Source organism: Cyrtonyx montezumae, unplaced genomic scaffold, assembly GCF_038088225.1.
Source record: "Cyrtonyx montezumae isolate F1298 unplaced genomic scaffold, pur_monq_1.0 scaffold_19, whole genome shotgun sequence".
NCBI classification, from domain to species: Eukaryota; Metazoa; Chordata; class Aves; order Galliformes; family Odontophoridae; genus Cyrtonyx; species Cyrtonyx montezumae.
Window position 1 is genome coordinate 9,165,899 of NW_027071925.1, and position 20,083 is coordinate 9,185,981.

Here is a 20,083-nt window from a genome sequence, read left to right on the forward strand (position 1 = left end):
TCTGGTAAATGTACTGCTGCCCACTTCTGAAATCCAATTCCTGCAGCAGTTCCACAGGCCCTGAAACTTTCAAAGGCAGCAAAGGCACGAGAACATTACCTCTGTCTGGAAACCCTCCACCAGGATGGCCACCAGCAGGTTGAAGAGAACGTAATTCCCAAACGTCATGAGGGCGATGAAGTAGAGCGCTGCCCAGGAGGAGGTGGATGCCATGCCGTTGTAGAGGACCTTGTTCCAGTCTTCCTGGGTCAAAATCTGCAGAGAAAACATCTCAGGAGCGTGGAGACAGAGAGCAGCATGCTGGGCAGGGTGAGCAGTCCGCAGGCAGGCAGCCCACGCTTGGCATACGACCTGAGCTGTAACTAACGGCCGCATTCCAGTGCACCCCAGTGCCTCTGCACTGAGTGCTCCAGCAAGCTGTGCTGCAGCCACCCCAGCCCCGCAGCCCCAGAAAGCAACACGGGTCAGGCAGTACCTGGAAAACGGTGACGATGGCCCAGAGCAGGGAGTCAAAGTTCTTCCTGTCGGGCAGCGTGTCGCCGTCCCGCTCAGAGGCGAACTTACAGCCAAAGAGGTGCATCCCCAGGATGCTGCAAGGAGAGCACAGGGCTGGGCCAGGGCGGTGCTGCTGCCACTGCCCCCAGCTCCGGCGGGGCCCTTCCATGTCACTGCTTAAAGAGACGAGTCATTCCTTCACTGAAAAACACACCTCGGCGACGTGCAAACCGATAATGAATTTGGGTCAAATCTGTCACACGGCTTTGCAAAGCGAGCCCGCTCCTTCCCTTTCTTTTCCTTTGTGCTCCGTTAGTCACAACATTTTGTTTCAACTCTTTCTAAACAAAATGTTTTGACTTTCTGCTTTGCGATGACACAGCTTTCAGCAAAACGGGCTTAAATGGAGCTGGGAAGACAAAAAGGGCTCCTGCGAGCAGCCTGAACGGAGCGCGCCAGGGGGCTGCCACGCCCGACCCGATTCTGACATGAGAACAGAATACCTTTCATTTCAGGTTGATGCTGAAGGAATAATTTGTTTTCCCTGCTCTCGGCCAGTAACCCAAACAATCGCATTATTCACAGCTCTGTTCGGCATCGCAGCACAGAACAGTGCTTCGGAGCAAAATGCCGCCCCTACAAAAGGATCATCACTGCACAGAGCAGAGCCTCTCCCAGCCTCGCAGCACTGGAGCAGCGGGGCAGGGGCCGTCCCAAAGCTCCAGCTGAAAGCCAGACCCAAATCCACGACTGTGGGGCTACCCCAGACCTACTTCTCCCATTCCCACTGCAGAACTTCACTTCCCTGAAGAGGCTGTGCCAGAGCACGGGCACCGCTTCTGCTGGCTTTACTTTAGGAACGCTGCCCTCCTCCTTGACAGTTCTTTCAGCACCAGGCTCATCTGCTAACGGGACAGATGTCTTGGGGTGGTGACAAGGAATCATCCAGATGAAGGATTTCCCTTGCAAATCATCTCGCAAAGACAGATGTCTCATTTGGCCGGAATTAAAAGAAGATTGTCATCAAGCCACTGCCAGCGCAGCTCTGGGATTCTGAGCTCCGAAACGCCCAAGCACAGTCCTTTCACATCCCCATGGGATCCCACTGAGCACCCACCTAAATATGAAGATGAAGAGCATCAGCAGCATGCAGAAGGTGGCCACGTTGTCCATGGTCTTCATGAGGACGACAAGCTGCCGCTGCAGGGCCGGCATGAAGCGCACCAGCTTCAGAACCCTCATGAGCCGGAAGGTCCGCAGCACCGACAGCCCCCCGCCTTGCTGCCCCACGATCTCCCACACGCTGAGAGGAAAAGAGCTCATTGTGGGATGGGTAGAGAACATCTGGCGTGAAGGCATGGGGAGAAGAAGCGAAGGAGAGGGGGGAATTCGGAGGGAAAAGAGATGGGGGGTGGGAAGCCCTCCCCAGGCTGAGAGGAGCTCTTGGTGCCTCCTGGAGCTGAGCCCCACCAGGGCCAGAAGCCCCCAGCTGCAACCACAGTCCCCGTACGTGCCCAAAAGCAGTTACTTAACTGGGCACTGACTGTGCCAGTTGGGACCTAGACCCGCCCAAGATGGATAGCTGTCTGCATGGGCCTCTCTCTGAAATGACCAGAAAATAACCCCAAGACCCCTCAGTAGCAATGGTGTCTAATTGTGTTAACTTACAGCGGAGGGAAGTGTCACAGGAAGGCATTTATGCCCACTCACCATTACGTTCCATCTTAACGAAGGGAAACGCATGTAAAGACAGCTCTAGGTTTGTACCTAATCACCACGATGATCCCATCAAAGATGTTGTATGGGTTCTTAATGTAGCCAAAGGGGCCGTAAACGAGGACTTTGAGCAGCATCTCCAGGGCAAAGAGGCTTGTGAAGACGATGTTGCTGATCTCCAAGGCGTTGGTGAGCTCCTCTGGCTGGGAAAGAAGGGGAGGAAATTGAGGAAGTAAATCCAGATGTGCACTTCACACAAACCACAGTGTTGGTAGTAGGTTTATGTCCAAGTGCCACGAGCTGAGTGCTCTTATATCTCACCCAAAGACTTAAACTACGCTTTTTGAGAGTGAAGGCTTTGGATACTACAACTGAAATACCTCCAAGAATCTCATCATCAGGAGACCTGAACACCACTACTGCAGAATGGGCCCCATCCCGGTGTTTCAGTCAGGCAACCTAAAAGCGGTGGTACGAGGAAACCCAAGAAACGGATTTCCAGCAATCCTGGGCCTCAATGAACGCCTGTCACAGCTTCCTAACATACTTCACAGGGGGTTCCCAACAATGCCTGCAGACACCGAGCGCTGCGCTTTCTGTGCCGGGTGGGTGGGCATCATTGGAAAACATATGGCAGAAGATAAAATGGGTGCTGCAGTCTGTTTGGGATCAGACTTCACCACCAGCATCATCGGGAGCAGGCTGGCAACCCCAGAGCCCCGTTTAACCCCAAAGCACAGCCACAAGCACAGCCCTGGGCCACATGAGCTGCAGGACCCAGCCCAAAGGTTTGGTGTCACCATCTTGCTCAGAGCGTCATCGGCTGTGCTTCAGGGACAGGAGAAACCAAAGGTTTTATAGTTATATGCTGTCTGGTAAACAGTTACATCCCCGTGGACTTCCAGCCACTGCTGTTTCTGTGCGTTGAAGTCTCCAGGCACGGCTGGCCAGGCCCTTTTAGCTCAGGTTCCTCCACCCCAACGTGGTGGCAGCTGGAGATCCAAACTGCTCTGTTATCGCAGCAGCGCCGCAGTCCCTGAGGATGCACAGTGGTCCTGGTGGGACCTTGTGATGACAAAGCAGCGGTCCCCAGGTGGCAGAGTAGGAAACGGCAGCATCAACAGAGAAAAGCAATTGAAAAGGAGAAAGGGGGATTTGAATGCTTCCTGCATCCTAAACATCCTGCTGATGAGCATCCCCTTGGCTAGCATCAGCCAGGCACACACCTGACACCATCAAGGGAAATAGGCAGGGAAGCCTGCTCTCCCAGTGCATCCCCAGCACAGCCCAGTGCTGCCGCAGGGAAGGAGCACCCCAAGGAATTATTCTGCAGCCCCAGGGCAGCGGATGGGGTGCTGTGAATTTGGGCAGGGTTTCCTTGGGGTGCTCCCATGTGCGTGATTCCCATGCTGCAGCTCACGGGGCTCACTCAGCTCCGTGTCCCTTCCAGGGGACACATTGCTGCTGTGCCAGGAGCAGTGCCTTGGCACACCCGGGAATGATCCGTGGGGATGGAGGTGGGCTGAGCTGTGTGCCCACCTGGGGGGATGCTCACCCTGCGGGGATCCGCACCCCGGGGGCACTGCCCAGCCCCAGCTATGGGATTCCCAAGGAGCCACAGACACACAGAGATAACGAGGCTGCTCAGAAGGTGCTGCTGCCTTCGGGGAATCACAGCCTGTGTCTGGAGCATCCCTCCTATGGCAGCATTGAAATCCAGCAGGGAAGTGATTTTTCCCCCAGTGGGAATTAAAACTGTCATCTCAAACTAGACAGGAGAGTTTCAGATGGGGCCGACTCCGTGTGGCCCTGCCCTCCACGTCAGCCCCTGTCCCCTTATCCATTTTCTCTGTACCACAGATTGAAACTGGAAAATATAAATAAGTCAGCCTGAAGAAGAACACAGAAACTTCTGCTCACAAAATGTCCAAATGGATGCTTCAAATATCTCAGATAATGTATTTATATATAAATAAATATATATATATAAAGTGAAGTCTGCTAATCTCCTCATCATCAGCAGTGACTAATTAGAAGGAAAACATCCTATGATTAAGGGAGCAGCCCCCAGAAGGAGCGAGATGCAGGCACGAGGCGTCGGTCGCCCTCCATCAATCCAGAATCGTGTCTCCAGGACACTCTCCCCACCGGACACACAGACGTGGTGCCCTGGATACATCACCCCCTGTTAGCTCTGTGTTTGCACGGTGTCAGTGTGCTGCTGCACTGCACGGCGTGTTGATGAGAGCTGGCAGTGCATAAAACAGGAGAAGCAGCAAACAAACACCGTGCAGCAAAGTAACACAGTGGGGAGAGGGGCACGGGAGGGGCGAGGTGGGCTGGGGACACGACACTCAGAACGCCCTGAACTCTGCGGCAGCAGAAGGAAAACACCCATCCCATTCACATCCCTTCCCCCGTGCAGGTTTGGGGGAGCACCCTGAGCCCGATCCCCTGCACATGTGGGCTGTGCTCCCCATTTCCCACAGCTGAGTGATGGGATGCACCAAACACCCTGGCACACTTTGCAGAGAGCTTATGAGGCTTCAGCTCCTGCCTTCCTCCAGCCATGACAGCAAAACACCACACCACGACCCAGGAGCTGGGACTGATGGTCCCTAAGGGGTCCCTCCCAGCTCGGGCTCTTGTACAGTTCCAGGGCACTGCCCAGCACTGCTGGACCTGCACGCACAGGGTCCACGTGGGCACACCTGGAGCGGCTGAGCCGTGCCAAGGAGCAGCTTCCCATTATCACCCCAACAACCAAACAGAGCACCAAAAGCCTTCTGTCCCACAGCAGCTGCCTGGGGAGGGGGGGGAGGGCCCTGCAGAGCACATCCAGGACAGCACACAAACTCCTGAGCCATTCCCTGACTGCAGAACAGAACCCTCCTGAAAGCATTTCCATGGCAACGAGAGAAAAATACCACAGAAAGAAAATAACGACCTCAGCTATTTCCCAGGAAACACCAACATTTTACTGAGTCATCACTTGCAGATTTTATATATATATATATATATAATATATATATATATATTTACATAAGAAATATCAAACAGGTCACATGAACAGGTGAACCTCCTTGCTCCTCAGCCTGATGCCCTCCCATCAAAACCTCTCTGCTCTCCCTGTGGGTGCAGGTCTATGCACTCTGTGCCCCCCAAGGCCCAATCAAGACCTGGGGTGAAACGTAAGGAATTTGGATGAAGGGAAAGAAGCATCAGTCATCAAAAAGCTCTGTCCCACGCTGACTGCCCGTCACTCAGAGCTGGCAGCTGGCTTCCGCGAGAAGCAGATGGACAAGGATTTACCCGCTGCCCAGGTCCAAGCTGTGCTGAGAGGCTTTCCCCGCAGATCCTTTGCCAAAATGGCTAAAGAGAAGAATTTCCCTCTTGGAAGAGGATTCACACTTGGCTCCTCCACCCGTGGCCCCCCAATGTGTGTTTCCCTACAGCTGTGCCCCTGCACCCTCCCCATAACCCCACTGTGAGCCCAAGGGCATCGCCATGTGCTGCCCTGCCCTGCAGCCCTGCACCCACTCCTCCGAGCTGCAGCAGCTGCTCTGCCTGAACTCCTTATCTCTTCCAGCCTGAGATTTCAGGATGAATATTATCCCAGAAAATGCAAGAGAAACACGGAGCGGCTCATCCCTGCGCGCAGGTTTCGGAGGAGCTTAAGCTGAACAAAAGCTGCATTTCCACTTGGTCACACCTTGTAAGCACTTGAGGTTTAAAGCCCTCTATTTCTAGTTAAGCTCCACCAAGTTTCCAACTTATCTCCCCATTAGTACTCGAGAGGTACCGAGGGGAGGGAGGGCAAAAAGAAAGAGGCAAGGGGAAGGCTGTACACCTGCACAGATCTGCTGAGACCGCCTTCTGGTCCCCGAACGCCATCTCTGGTGCTGACAGGCAGCTGCGGGGGAAAGCTGGTGCTTTCCTACCATCAGCAAAAGCACGTTCATAACACACAGCTGAAATGTGGGGCTGAGCAGGGACACGGGCTGACCTCCATCGGGGAACCTGGGAAGACGAAGGGTGATGCCTAGGGGAGCACAGAGGAAGCAGCAATGGGTGCGTTTGCTGGGAGCGGGGCTGCTCCCGGGCTCCTCTGTGTGCTGGGTCCCACCCGGGGGCCACAGCCACAGCCATCAGAGCTGAGCAGACAGAAACACCCGATATCTGCAGAGCAGGGATGTGTCAAACACACGGGGACGGAGCCCATCCCCAGCACACTCATCTTGTGCCATTCCTCCAAGCAGAGTCTGCTGCAGGCGCTCAACCAGCGGCTGTGTGGGGTGGGACACAGGAGCTCCGACCCCACAGCCAAACCCAGCGGGGAGGGCTGAGGCCCCAGCTCCGTCCGCAGAGCTGGAGGAGACTTTGGGGGACGTTGCAAACCCGCATGCGTTCATCCATAATGCACGCAGAGGAGTGAATTGTCTGATAAGAGCTCAAACGTTTTCCCACTGCGTGAAATCTCTTCTAATTCTCAAAAGATTCCATCTCCAGAACTGGGATTAAACCTGCAGCACCGGCAGGATGCTGCAGGGAACGCAGCTGAGGACTCTGCTCTGCAGGAGATTGGGAGCAAGTCCATTAACAGGCAGTGGGTTCCTATGAGACCTCATAAGCCCCTCACGGTGCTGAGGAGTGGGAGAACCCCTGAGGTCCAGAGAAGGGATTACCCCCGGTGACAAACAGCCGGCTGGTTCTGAAGGCAGCAATCCCAGTGATTAACAGCTCTGATGCCTTCCATTAGCATCGATTTGACTCCCCTGGTCTCCAGCAACAAACCGTTAATAAGAGTAATTCCTGCTGAAGCAGGAGCTAATTGAATACAACATGCACAGATCTATAGGGCACCTTGTTTTCCTACAGCTGAGTGCCCCACGCAGCTGCAGTGCTGCGAAATTGGGATGTCGCCTGCTCCGAGCCAGCAGCTTCCGAGGGAGGGGAACCCTCAGCTGCTGCCAGAGCTTGGAGCTTGGCTGGGATGAGCTGGCACGGGGCTGGGAGATGTGTCATGGAGTTAAATAGAGACATGGGACATGCACCAAAGGGGAAGCAGAGCCGTCTCCAGGAAGCAAAGACGTGCGTGAATGTGGGACCTCGTGGGCTCCTGGGGAGAGCACGCTCTGCCCAGGGAAGGGAATCTCCTTGGTACAGAGGGACACATGCCCATGCACGAGTGTCTCCCCAGATCAAAAGCTTACAGATCAGATTTACAGGGAGAATCATCAAATTGCAAGCTTCATAGTGAAAAGGTTGGGATAGGCATAGGGTTAAGGGAGCCCAGCACCGCCTGGCATTGACGTGGGTGCAGAGCTGGCACTGCCCGCTGGGATGGATGCTGCACGGGGACAGGACTGGTCTCTGAGTCCCTGCAGCAGTGGGACATGACCCAAGTTCTACCTCGCCACCAGTCAGGGTGACTCGAGCAGTGTGAACCCCACAGGCTGAGCTCACATGATCCCCCACCATCTCTTCAGGGGACAGAGGAGCACTTGGGAAGGCCCCGTTCTGGCACACAGGGATGGCCAAACAGCAGCCTCCAGAAGGAATCATAGAATCGTAAAGGTTGGAAAAATCCACTAACATCATCTGGTCCAACCACCAGCCCATCACGACCACACCACTAGGCACATCCCTCAGTGCCACAGCTTGGTTTCTTGAACAGCTCTGGGGATGGTGACCACCACCTCCCTGGCCAAGAACCCAGCAGCTGCCCTCCTGGGACCAAAGTGCTTCTGAACCTCACTGCCACAGCCTGCCTGGGGCTCAGGACATGGACTGGGACATAACCTAAGCAAATCCTGAGGTCTCTGGGCAGGTAATAACCATCACCTCCCTTCTTCCTTTCACACTGACTTCATGCAGAAGCAGAAGTACACAAATGCAGTTTGGGTGACTAGTACAGATGTTTGAACATGCTCCATGCCAGCAGCTTTCCTAACACAGCTGCGCTCAGTGACCCTCCCTCCCCTCTCCATCACCCTGGATACCCGAGAATGAGACTGCTGAGCTGGAGGCTGCCACGTCCTGCAGCCTCTCCTGAGTACACCAATCAGCACTGTAATCCATACTGCCAGCAAGCTTCCCTGTGGCACAGATGGTTGATATTTCCATGCCACAGACGCTATTGATGGCAGAGGCTCTGCTGACGATGCTCCACCGGCTGTACCTCCATGCAGCCCAGCACCTGCAGCAGGACACAGAGGGACTGCTGCTGTGAGCTCAAAGCCTCCGCAGGGCCCCTTCCTCCTCCCTCTGAGCACGGCCTCCCACTGCCATGAGCCTCTGTCCCTGGATGCTGTCCCAAAGAGCCATTCCCCACTCATAACCCCTCCAATTTGCTTTCAAAAACTGGAAAGAAAAAGAAATAAAAAGGTCTGTAGAGGTCTGAACTGATTTCCTCTTCCTTCCCACAGCCCGCAGGTTTGGTTGTGCTGAGGTCCAATCCCTCACTCTGTGATCTCTGTGGCTTTGGAGCGGCCGGTGAAGGCCCTGGGGCTGGGACCATGTCTCCTTCTCATTAACAATGGTGAAATGCCGCAGAGACAGCGGCTGAAATTCAAGTGCTATTCAAACAAACGGAGATGTGGGGAATAGTTCATACCGAGAGAGTTCAGACAAGGAAAATCAGAGCAGCCAGGCAGCTCAATGCGAACCAGATTTCAAAAACAAAAACAAAACCCCAAGCCCTTCCTTAAGGAAGCTCTCACTGAATTCCTTCCCCTGCCGAGGAGCTCGGCATCGCGCCTTGCACTGAGCCTCTGCATTTCAGCCCAGGGAAGGGCTTGAGAAAAAGAAATCAGCACACTGTGCAGCGCAGCCTGGCTCAGAGCCACGGCCAGGGCAGCACAGCACAGGAGCCCTCTGCTTCAGCAGCACATCTCGCTCCTGCACTGTGGCAGAGCAAGCTTCTGCAAAGCCCCAGCGCTTGGACCCGCGTCCCTGAGGCGAATCAGATTGGTTCAGCAGCGCATTCAAAATCCCCCAGAGCCTACCCTGAGATCACCTTTCTATTGCCCTGCCCACAGCTACCAGTTTCTACCTGCGTTTCGCTCCGTCTCCGTAGGAAAACAAGCTCCTTAGCACTCATTAATAATCCGCAGCAATCTGCTTGTCGTCTCCCTGATGGAAAATTTCACGCTGCTGCCCAGCAGCAGTGACACGCAGAGCACAGGCACTGCCCGGACCTCTGCCTTCCTCCCTCGTTGGAGGCACAGCTGCTGGCACGGGGGCTGCATCCTGCCCACGGCACTCACACACACACATCCTCCTCCTCAACACCGTGCCTTTGACACAGCACCATAAAACACGTCCTGAACGTATTTATCCTAATACAGCTTGGTGTGCCCAGGGCTGCCTTGCATAGAAAAGAAACAAACCAAACAAATCCGAAAAGGTAAATATTCATTAAGTAAGCGGAAAGATTAATATTGGAATTCGTGGAGTCAAGTGTTCTTTGAGCCCCATCACCTCTGTGCAAATAATCACCCAATGAAGATAAATTTGGTGAGGCTGATCACCTGCACATTTAAGAAGGGCTTTTATAAAAGAAAAATCTCATGTTTCAGTGTTTATCATCCCCGCAGAAAGGCCTGGTCCAGCATTTCTCCACTCCAATTCCTGCTCTCATAACTGTCAGATTATGAAACTGCAGACTATAAGCTTCTCAAGTTAACAGAAAAACACCTCTCTGTTCTCTGCCGCCGCTCTGAGCAGATGAACTAATAAAAACAGGCTCAGCTATGCACTCCAAGTGCCTGGGAGAAAGGAATTTGGAACAGTAGTAGCTTCAAAATACTGTCAGAGAAAGCAACCACCCACAGGATCTGGAGTCCCCCACGCACATCCGCTTCCTTCACCTTGTTACCAGAAAACCACCATGAAAATCTGCCTTTTGCCATCCACCTGCCTGCCAGGGCCCACTGCTGGTGGGGCAGAGGCCAGGATTTTCTCCAGGACAAAGAATTAAGGTGTTGCACTGTTGCCCTTGAGGCAACAAGCCAGGAGCTTGCACATCCAATCCATCCATCCCTCCAAGCTTCCATCATGTCCATCTATCTACCCTTGCTCCAACTATCTACTTATCCATCCATCCATCCTTCCCACAGGATGGCTCCCACGTGCACAGCAGGAGCTGCAGCAGCAGCTCCTGAAGCCCCTGGACAATCCCAGTGCAGTGGATCTGCTGTCACCTTCCATGCACTCAGAGGAGGAATACAAACTGTTATCGCTTTCTGTGAGTCCCCCTGCAGGGTCCCAGGAGATGAGCTCTATTACAAAACAAACACGGGCTCGAGGAAGGTTCCCCTGCAGCTCCGTGAGCATCCCTGTGATGAGCAGCTCCCTACCTGTGGGACTGCAGGAGCACAGCCACTAATGTGTGCTGAAAACAAAGGTTAACCAGCCAGACTGCATTAGGACGTCACGGAGAAGGCGCTGGTTGGAAGGGACACATTTAGCACATCCGAGTCTCCCTGGCGTTCAGACACTGAGGCTTTAATGCCACAGGAGGACACGGGACTTGGAGCCACTCTGCAGCCACCACTGCGGGCAGGGGGGGAACGTCTCCGCATGCAGTGAGTGCAAAACATGCCAGAATGGGGGGGTAAACAACAATGACCCGAGATGCAGGGGGCTCCCAGAAGGGGCTGGCATGGCCCCGGTGCCCCAAGCAGCTGCTGGGGCTGAGCAGCACATGTGTGCAGTGAGGCTGTGCAGCATCTCAGCTCCCAGGGTTGTGGTTTCCCCAGCACAAAGCACACATCTGCAGGAACCAGCACAGCCCATCCTGTGCAGTGTCCATGCAGCTCGGGGTATGGGAGCAAAGCATCCATGCTTGCAGCCACAAAAGGGACCAGATGGTACCTCCTGGGAGCAGAGCTTCTCATCCCTATGGAGACATTCCAGAGTGGCAACCTCTTTTCTTAATGATAACATACAGGGAAAAGCTCGGCAGGAGCACAGTCGCCTCTTGCCTGCAAGGACTGAGCTAATAGAGTGGAGGAACAGCCTGAGATGAGTCAATTTTGGATTCAGCACACTGCTGCTGGAGCGCTCACCAGGGAGCTGAAGGCATTTGTTACTTCCTCCCCCGGGATGGTAAATTCAATAGACCTTCTGTCCACGGCCGCCACGGAGCTGAGCATCCCCGGGATGCGGGAGCGAGGGCGGGCAGCTCACCTGCTCGTGGTACTCGATGCCCATGCTGAGCGTGTTGATGAGGATGGCCACCATGATCCCGCGCCCGAAATATTTGCTGTCCACGATTTTGCGGAAGGTCTCGCACACCATGCGCCAGAAGGAGAGCACGCGGCCGCTGCGGCCAGCCCAGGCTCGGCCGCGCTGCGGGTCCCGCCGGTCGCTGTAGTGGGCGTCCTGCGTGAACTCGTACACCCCCTCGCTGTCCGAGTCCGTCTCGTTGTCCGTCTGCTCAGCCTCGTTGGACAGTGCCTTCAGGCAGTAGGGGCAGCTCTCGGGGCTGCGGGAGCCGCTGTCCAGCTTGGTGCAGGGGCTGGCAAGCTTGCAGGAGCTCGGGCAGGGACCTGCAATGCCAACAGAGAAGGGGAGGGCAGCCTGCTAGCCAGGACAGGAGCAATTCCCTGTGCACGGTGACAGCAAAATGTTGCGCTCAATACGACAGGCCAGGAGAGCCTGCAGAAAGCAATCACCCCCCCCCCCAGTACTGGCACTTGGGGCTGCAATTAGCAGCTTCACCACCAGCAGAACTCCCTTCCTGCTCTCACTGGTTGCAGATGCTCCAAAATCCCCAGCTTGCCCCTGCTCCCAGCTGCCAGGTGGCTCCTGGGATGACAGCAGCAGTGGGATGTTCTCCCCAGCACCAACTGCAAAAATCCGTGCAGCAGCACCGTCACAAACCCAGCACTGCAGCAGCTCAGAGTCCAGCTCTGGGGATGGGCTCTGGGATGGGGGGACGTGGTATTCCCTGCACACATCCTGCCTGGAAAGGCAAAATCCTGCGGTGTTCAAGGCCACCATGGTGGAGTGCGGATGGCATTGGCTGCCTGGGAAAGTCTGGCCTGGAAACACTTCCTGGAGGCTAGAAGCATTTGAGCTCAGCTGGCTCATGCTCTGAAAGCTCAAGATGTGGAAGGGGAATGAGCACCTTGCAGGAAAGGTGTCAAACCCCAGCTTTGGGAAAGCTGCACTTCGTTCCTGATGCCGTTTCTTCCTGAGCTGGGGAGTGAAAGGACATGGGGAACGCAGGAATCTGGGGAGGGGTCCCTCTGATCACAGGATAAACAGCATTTTGGGAGGAGATTGTAAGGGAAAGAGAAAGATTTCATTACAAACTAGCATTTCCCTTGGATTGGTTGAAACCTCCCTACTGGTTTGGGCTGAGATGCATTGGGTCGGTTGGAAGAATCCCATTGACCTCACCTCGAAATCCATCGCCTTTATCCGTAACATGGACCGAAAAGAACCCTGAAAAAGTGTGGTGGAAAGAAAAGGATGATGACAGAGCTCCCATTGCTGCTCCACAGCCCCATGCTGACCCCAGCCCCGCACTCACCCGTGCTCTGCGTCTCCAGCAGTTTGTGCATGGTGCTGTAAGGCCCGGGTGGGATGTTCATCCCGCTCAGCGTGCTGCTGCCGGCCCCCACCGCTGCCTCCCCCAGGCTCTTCTCCTTACGCACCTCGTGGGAGGTGCTGGGGTGCACCGTGGGGTACACCTTGCTGCCCACCACCCCGCCCCTGGGGATGTCCTCTGGGCTGGGCTGCGGGAGGGCCGCCCGGCAGCGCACCGGCTCCATGTGGCAATCAGCGTGGTAGATGCTATGGACGGATTCAGTGCCGCTGGCTGCGGTGGTGGCGGTGGCCACGTGGGGGTTTGGGGCCGATGGGGGCAGCATCAGTCGGTTGGTCCCGTTGTGGAGAGAGCCGGTGTCCACGTCGCTGATCTCCGGGCTGGCACGGGGCGCCCGCAGGTTCCCGTTGCCCAGGTGGTAGTGGTGGTGGTGGTGGTGGTGGTGGTGGATGAGGTGGTGCACTGAGGGCCTCCTCCTGGAGCGACGCTTGCCGGCGTGCCGCTCAGCCCCCGCTTTGCTGGCAGGGCTGGCCAGGAATCCCATCCTCACGCCCACCACGCGGTAGAGCTCCACCAGCTGCTTGCTGCCCTTCCGGGCGATGTACACCAGGTACTTGAGGAGCTCGTCGTAGCAGCTGCCGGGCTCGGAGAAGCTGGCCAGGGTGCTGGCGTTGGACAGGTAGCGCACGCGCTGCTCCTTCATCAGCTGGCTCTCACGCTGCTTCGTCTCCGAGAACTGCGTGGCTATCACCACCAGGCAGAGGTTGATCATGAAGAAGGAGCCCACCTACGGGATGGGAGCCATCAGCCCCAGCCACTCCCGCCCCACAGCCCTGCCTCGCCCCACGCGCGGAGCAAAGCCCGCCTGGCCCACGTCACCAGGCACGAGGACCCCGACCCCCAGCACTCCCCCCCCCGGGGCTCCACGGAGGACATCAGAGATCAAAGGCAGGAGGAGATTATTTTGACAAAAAGCTTTTGCTCTTTTAAGAGGGTGTTTTTCTCTCTCCGCAGACGGCAGTTGTAATTATCGCAATTAGTGGCATTACGATGAATGTGCTGAGCCTTCCTGATAGCAGCGTTTTTTCTGGCAGCGTGTGGGTAGCTTGCAGCAGCAGCTCCCTTTCCCCTGCTAATGGGATTTGCAGGTTACTGTTACGCAAGGGCAGCAGCAGGCTGCACCCCCAGCTCGGGCGTCCCGGACCAGGCGGGCTCCCACCAGCTCATGCTTTCTGCACATGCCAGCCTGGATCGCACAGGGTTTGATAAGGAGAAGCCCTTCCAATGGTCCAATGGAGGATGTGCAGCTACTCTGCTTGATTTGGGCCAATTAGACAAGAAGAGAGGGACTCATCTCACTTATCTCAGCCACATCTGAGTGAGGCACCTAATGATCCTTCAGAGTCGGGAGAGAAATAGGTGCATCAAGTCTGCAATGCATCTAATTTATTTTGAATGTCTACCTTAGGAGCAGATGAATCACCTCCTAAAGCACCTATTTTTCTCTCCTGATGCTAAAGGGAGTCTAGACAACGAGCTCCCCCGTCACGACACTGCTGCTCGCAGCCCAGCACAGAGCCCACCCCACGGAGCTCCTTGCTGGCTCTGCTGTGGACCGGCTCGGTGACTGTGGGCAGGAATCCCTTCCTCCTTTCTCAGCCTGCACTCTGACGCTGGGAGCTGCCTCCCCTCAGTGTCCCTCCTGTGCCTGCTGGGCTCTCGGATATGGGGGAGCTCCCCCCTCCCTTCCTGATCTGAAAACACGATGGGGGAAATTTGCCTATGTTAAACTTAAATTCAAGGAGGCAACGGTGGGGTGGGAGCGTGGAGGGCAAAGAGAGAGTTAGAAGCGGTGGCAGGTGTACCTACCAGAGCTTAAGAGCATTTGTCCTTCACGTTTTCTACCTCTCCCATATGGGAGCAGCCCTTATGTTCACCCTGCTATCTGCCTGCCCCTCGGACCACCCCACAGCCCTCTCCAAAACCGCGCGCTCCCACGGGGCCGCTCACGATGATCAGCAGGATGAAGTAGATGAAGTTGTAGAAGGAGTGAGCATCCATGACGAAGTACATGATGTCCACCCAGCCCTCCAGTGTGATGACCTGGTGGGGCAGAGGGGGAGAACAAACCCATCAAGGCTGCATCACAACCCCAAAGGGGCAGGCAATGTTGGCTGGGTCAGTCCTTACACCCATAGCCGGTCCTGGTGCAGTGCCAGACACCGAGGAACCAAAAACTGCTCCCACCCACATGTGGACATCCACCCACAGCGAGGGCTGCATCCAGCCCTTCTCCTCCACATGGACTTAAGGACAACTACAGCACGGTGCGGAGGGAAGAGCAGGCTCCGGGCGGTGCACCTGCACTCACAGCGCTTGGACCAAGCTTTTGTCCACGGACGCATCTTCCAAGCAAGCTCCACGTTGTCTCCCTGCCATTTCCAGCACCCTTGCACTACTATACACGCACAGCCTCAGGAGTGTGCTCACACAGCCCCAGAACATATGGGGAGGGACAACCCCTGCCCCACAGGGCGGTTTCCACGCCAGCTCACCTGAAATATCGCGATCCAGGCGTAGCCGATGTTATCGAAGTTGATGGCGCCCTTGAAGGGGTTGTGCTCCCCAGCAGAGCAGTTGGTGTAGTACTGGTTCCAGTTGACACAGGACGTGTTGGTGGTGTCGTTGTAGGAGTAGTAGTCCAGGGTGCACTCCAGGCCCTCCTCCCTGCGCGTCGGGATGCTCCGGCAGTAGCGCATCCCGTTCTCGCGGGGCTGGGAGCAGATGAAGGGGTTCTCATCTTCGTTCTCAGTCTGGTAGTACCGCTCCAGATCCACCGCGTAGGGGCTGCGGGCAGACAGAAGGGTTTGCATGGTGGGCGCAGGCAGCCTGGCACGGAAACAGCTGCAGCACCTATAAATTCTAGTGTCTTCTACTCTGCGTTTTAAAGGGTTGTCGGTGTGATGAGATTCCTTGTGTCTGGAAGTGCTATGCCCTGCACCGAGGGCAGGGTTTAGCCCAGCAGGGCTGCTCTGAAACGATGCTGCAGTAAGATGGGAATCAGTCAGCATAAGCTCCTGTATCTCCCATCCTCCTGGAGATGCTGAGCACAGTGTGAGGACATCCACCTCCAAAGTTCCTAAAGCGGTGCTCTCCCGATGCCTGTTCAGCCCATAGATAAGCTGCAAATTCCCTCTGAGGGCGGCCTCCCCACAGCAAGCATGGCAAAGACCCTTTGATGAGACAGAACAACCCACGGCTGGCCCAAAGCTCACTGTCTGCTGAGCAAGGAGCCATCTTCCTAATGCCATCAGGACTCCCACTAAAGCTTGCAAAGACACTTGGAAGCCTGGTTCAGCCCAGTTAATTCCTGCAGAATTGCCCTTAATGCTGTCCAAAGCTCATCTAAACCCCTGGAATTCTGGCTCAATTTAACAGCACCCAAAGCCATGGCTTGGTTGGAGTTACTCAGCAGTGAAGCAGCCCCTCAGCTCTGCTGCCCTTTGCTTTGCAGGGCACGGCTCTCCTGGCTGCCCTGGGAGGGCACAGCCTGCAGGAGGGCTGCTGGTCGTTTCAGGAATGTGTGGGGTGGATAAGAGGTGCCTCATGCCAGCTCCATGCTAGAGAGCCCATCACGGTCCTGCTGCGTGCAAGGCGGAGATTTGGGGCTTTTAGGGTCAGCTCTGAGGAGCACGTTTGGAGCAATGCACTCACACTGAGCAGCTTCACTAAACGTATGAGCAGCTCCATCAGCCTCCCCGAGGGCGTCGGTGAGACAGCAAATGCCACACCAACAAACAGCACCAGCTGCTGAGCAGGGTTCAGATCTCAGCGCCTTGACAAATGCGGAAAAGGTCACAGTTAATGATATGCTGCATTTACAAAGCCCGAGCTCTTTGTCCTGGCAGCTCTTCGGAGGCTCTTATCAATCACACAGCTTCCCCGGCACCAGCCAAGGGCTCAGGGCTGCTCCGCAGGACACAAATGGCAAATTGTCACAGCGAGCTGTGCTGGGGACGTGGTGGCATTTGGGAGCAGGGAGCACGCAGAAGGACAGGCTTATTGATGGAGGAGCCACGGACTCACATGCTGAAGTTCTCAGGGAGGAAGCAGCGGTTCCTGAGCAGTCCCGCCCACAGCTGGACCCCCACGATGCCGAAGATGAAGAAGACGAAGAAGCAGAGCAGGAGGACGTTCCCCAGCATGGGCAGCGTGTCCAGCAGCAGCGTCACCAGGATGCGCATACCTGAGGCCAAGGGGGAGCGGTCATCACAGAGGGACATTCTCCACTTCCAACCATGGCCCCCACTTCCCTCACCCTCCCCGCTGCAGCCCCACAGCCCCACCGAAGCCCCCACCCACCCCAGCCCCACTCCTGGGCACACAACCTACCTCCCCCTCTCTCTCCCACCCCTCGTCCCCATCCCAGGTTCTCTCTCCCTGTGACAGTCTTCTGCCAATTGCCAATCTCCCATTTTCGCAGATCCCCCTCTGTCATGCCCTTTCTCATCTGTATTTCTTTTCACATTTGGGATATATTAAAATTCCCTTCCTAATTCCCCTCATCCACCCTAAATCCTCTCTCTTCCTCAAAACACGGGCAGTTTATTCTCACAAGTTGAGGAACAGCCAGTTCTGTAACGCAGACAAATTGATGGTGACTTCGACTTGACATTTACACACAAAAAAATTGATTTCATCTGACGTCTCTGTAATATTCAGCTCATCTCTCTCCTTTTTTCCCATCTTCTGCATTCTCTCCCTCGCTCGTATTGATTTTCATTTAAGGAAAGTCTCGCTGTTGCACCCTTTGCTTTAATACTTCAGACTTTTTCCTTGCTTCCTGCTGCTGTCATCTCTTTCTTTCCTTCTCTTCTTCTACTGGGGAGCAACCACCACACATCAGCTCCTAATTAACTGAAATGACTTTCCGTGGTTACTGCATTTATCATCACATCAAACTCTCTCCTCCCTTCTCCCACCTTACATTTCTATCCCATCGCAGCAGCACGGAAGCCGAGACAGACTACCCGGGATGTGAAAATGCATTAAGCACATTACATCCCCAGTTAGACAGCGGCAGGAGATCCAGCCATCCATCAGCTCAGCAGCTGGGAGAAAACTCTGCTAACAGGAGCCTGGAGCCGACTGCAAGAGCAGCAGCGGCCGGGAGAAGTGCACGAGTCCGGACCGGAGGAACGAACAGAGTCCTGGCTCCTCCAGCACAGAGCACCAATCTGCTCTCAGTGAGTGCAGGGCTCAGCTCAGAGGATCACAGGACGGACTGAGTTGGGTCTCTAAAGGCCACGCGGTCCCACGCCCTGCAGCGAACAGGGACATCCATGGGGTGCTCAGAGCACCGCCTCGTTCCTAGGACCGAAGGGAGATCCTCTCTGGAGGCTGAGCATCTACAGTCACAGGGAACCTCCCGTTGGAGGGGACACACAAGGAGCTGATACAGCTCCGACAGAAGATGGGGAGCATCCGCGTCTGTTCTTCCAGCAGCGGGGCGTAGATACAAAGAGTTTGCATCCCCGGGAGGAGCGAGGCCCGACTTACTGGGGACTCTGTTAATGGCCCGGAGCGGCCGCAGGACGCGGACGGTGCGCACTGCCGAGAAGCTGACGTTCTGCAGGTCCAGCGAGTACTCCAGCATCCTGCAAAGCACAGCGGGACGCGGTCAGCGAAGCGCACCAGCCCAGCACCGCGCCCCGAGGGGCTCTGCTGCCCGGGAGAGGAAGAATTCATTAAGAGTCATCTGCATATCCGAGCAAAGTGAGCGAGAGCACCGCGCACCGCCTCGCCCAGGCGCGGCCCCCCCGCTCCCACCCGCGCTGCTTGCTTTTGTGCAGGGTCCGCGCAGAAAGTGCCCGAGCACCGCAGGGCTTACAACAACTGCCGGCCCGCAGCGCACAGCTCAGGACGACGAAGCGCAGCTCTGCCTGCAGCTGCACACAGCCCCTGCTCTCACACCCGGCCACGTCCCCCCCCACCAGCACCGGGACTCCAGCAGAAACCCGCAGGAGCTGTGCACTGAGCACTGCCACGAGGCACAGGCAGGCACGCACAGCACAGCGTGGGCTCCCACTGCAGACACGGGACACTCATCTCATCCCCAGATTATCAAGATCCGTTTTCAAGCCGGTTGGGTGGTTCCCTCCCTCTACATTTGATGACCAGAGCCTCATTTCAGCCTCAGAGCACTCAGGATGAGCCTGTGTTCGTTAGCTCTTACACCAGCACTGCCTTTCTGCTGCTGCCACAGAGTGTCTGCTGTCTGCCCACCGATGCAGCACGCCTCTCCTCCTGCACTTTGCACAGCCCCCCCAGCCCCACAGCTCAGGATCCCCCACTCGCAGGGCACAGCCGCGCACAGGAGGGCCCGACCCCATCCCAGGGGACACGGGGATGTCACAGCACAGTGAGATGACGGGCGCAGTTACCAGCACATCACACCCGCCGTGCAAAAAGCCCAAATGTCATCTCTGCTCCAACGTGAAGGCACGATGCCTGTCACAGCTCCGCCGCAGACAGGAGCCCGGGGAAGCTCAAGGTGCAGAAAAACACGCGGTGTTAAATAGGACGGCTCCAGTGCTGAGCATCGCAGGGGGAAAGCAGAGCCCTTAGGACTTTCTGAGAACACAAAGAGCACCTGCACAGCCAGACGCACCCGGAGCCGCTGCGGGATGTGCTGAGGCACCAACAGAGCCCCTGAGCTCCTCCCAGAGGAAGGCTCCTGGGGCACACAGACAAGGCGCACAGGGGACAACTGCTGCTCTGCTTGGGGACAGCTCTGGGTTTCCTCTCATTGAGAGGAGATGCAGAGGGCCCCGCGCTGCCCCCAGCTGGGACACAGCACTGCTGGCAACAGCAGCCAGGTGACACAAGCAGGTGACAGCCACGGCACCAGCACTGCACCCCCAGAGCGGGCAAAGAGCCACCACTGTCTACAAAGCACAGCAATCGCTGGGTAACATCAACCCGTGGAGCAAAGGGAAATGACTGTGGCAGTGTGACGCCTTCAGGAATCCACGGTGACATCTCCTGCCTGCACAGGCACTGCTTCCTGAGCCCCACACGTCTCACCACACCAATGGGCAGCAGTAGTTTTAAAAACATCCATTTTAATCGAGGCAAATGGAATAGAAGTGATAAGGCTGAGCTGAGCCACCAGCCCTGCAGCGTGAGCCCCTCCAGGACCCCACCAGGTGCAGCAAGATCGGGCGGAGGGGGAGAGCTGACAGAAAGAGGTGGCTGTGATGAAAAGAAAAAAGAAAAATCCTAAACCTGAACACTTTCCCAGGTAGGTTTGAG

The 20,083-nt window shown here is 56.0% G+C and overlaps 1 protein-coding gene across 1 annotated transcript in view; it reads right to left on the minus strand.

Moving 5' to 3' along the window:
* Nucleotides 1-20,083, minus strand: part of CACNA1G (calcium voltage-gated channel subunit alpha1 G) — a 100,476-nt gene that overhangs the window by 55,591 nt on the left and 24,802 nt on the right. Inside the window, exons 4-14 of the mRNA XM_065735509.1 lie at nucleotides 18,329-18,426; nucleotides 16,856-17,015; nucleotides 15,325-15,616; nucleotides 14,780-14,872; nucleotides 12,755-13,556; nucleotides 12,622-12,666; nucleotides 11,404-11,765; nucleotides 2,263-2,414; nucleotides 1,613-1,798; nucleotides 476-590; nucleotides 100-255 (exon numbers count right to left, since the gene is read on the minus strand). Coding sequence (XP_065591581.1) covers nucleotides 100-255; nucleotides 476-590; nucleotides 1,613-1,798; nucleotides 2,263-2,414; nucleotides 11,404-11,765; nucleotides 12,622-12,666; nucleotides 12,755-13,556; nucleotides 14,780-14,872; nucleotides 15,325-15,616; nucleotides 16,856-17,015; nucleotides 18,329-18,426 — 2,461 coding nt within the window. The remainder of the gene's footprint in view (nucleotides 1-99; nucleotides 256-475; nucleotides 591-1,612; nucleotides 1,799-2,262; nucleotides 2,415-11,403; nucleotides 11,766-12,621; nucleotides 12,667-12,754; nucleotides 13,557-14,779; nucleotides 14,873-15,324; nucleotides 15,617-16,855; nucleotides 17,016-18,328; nucleotides 18,427-20,083) is intronic.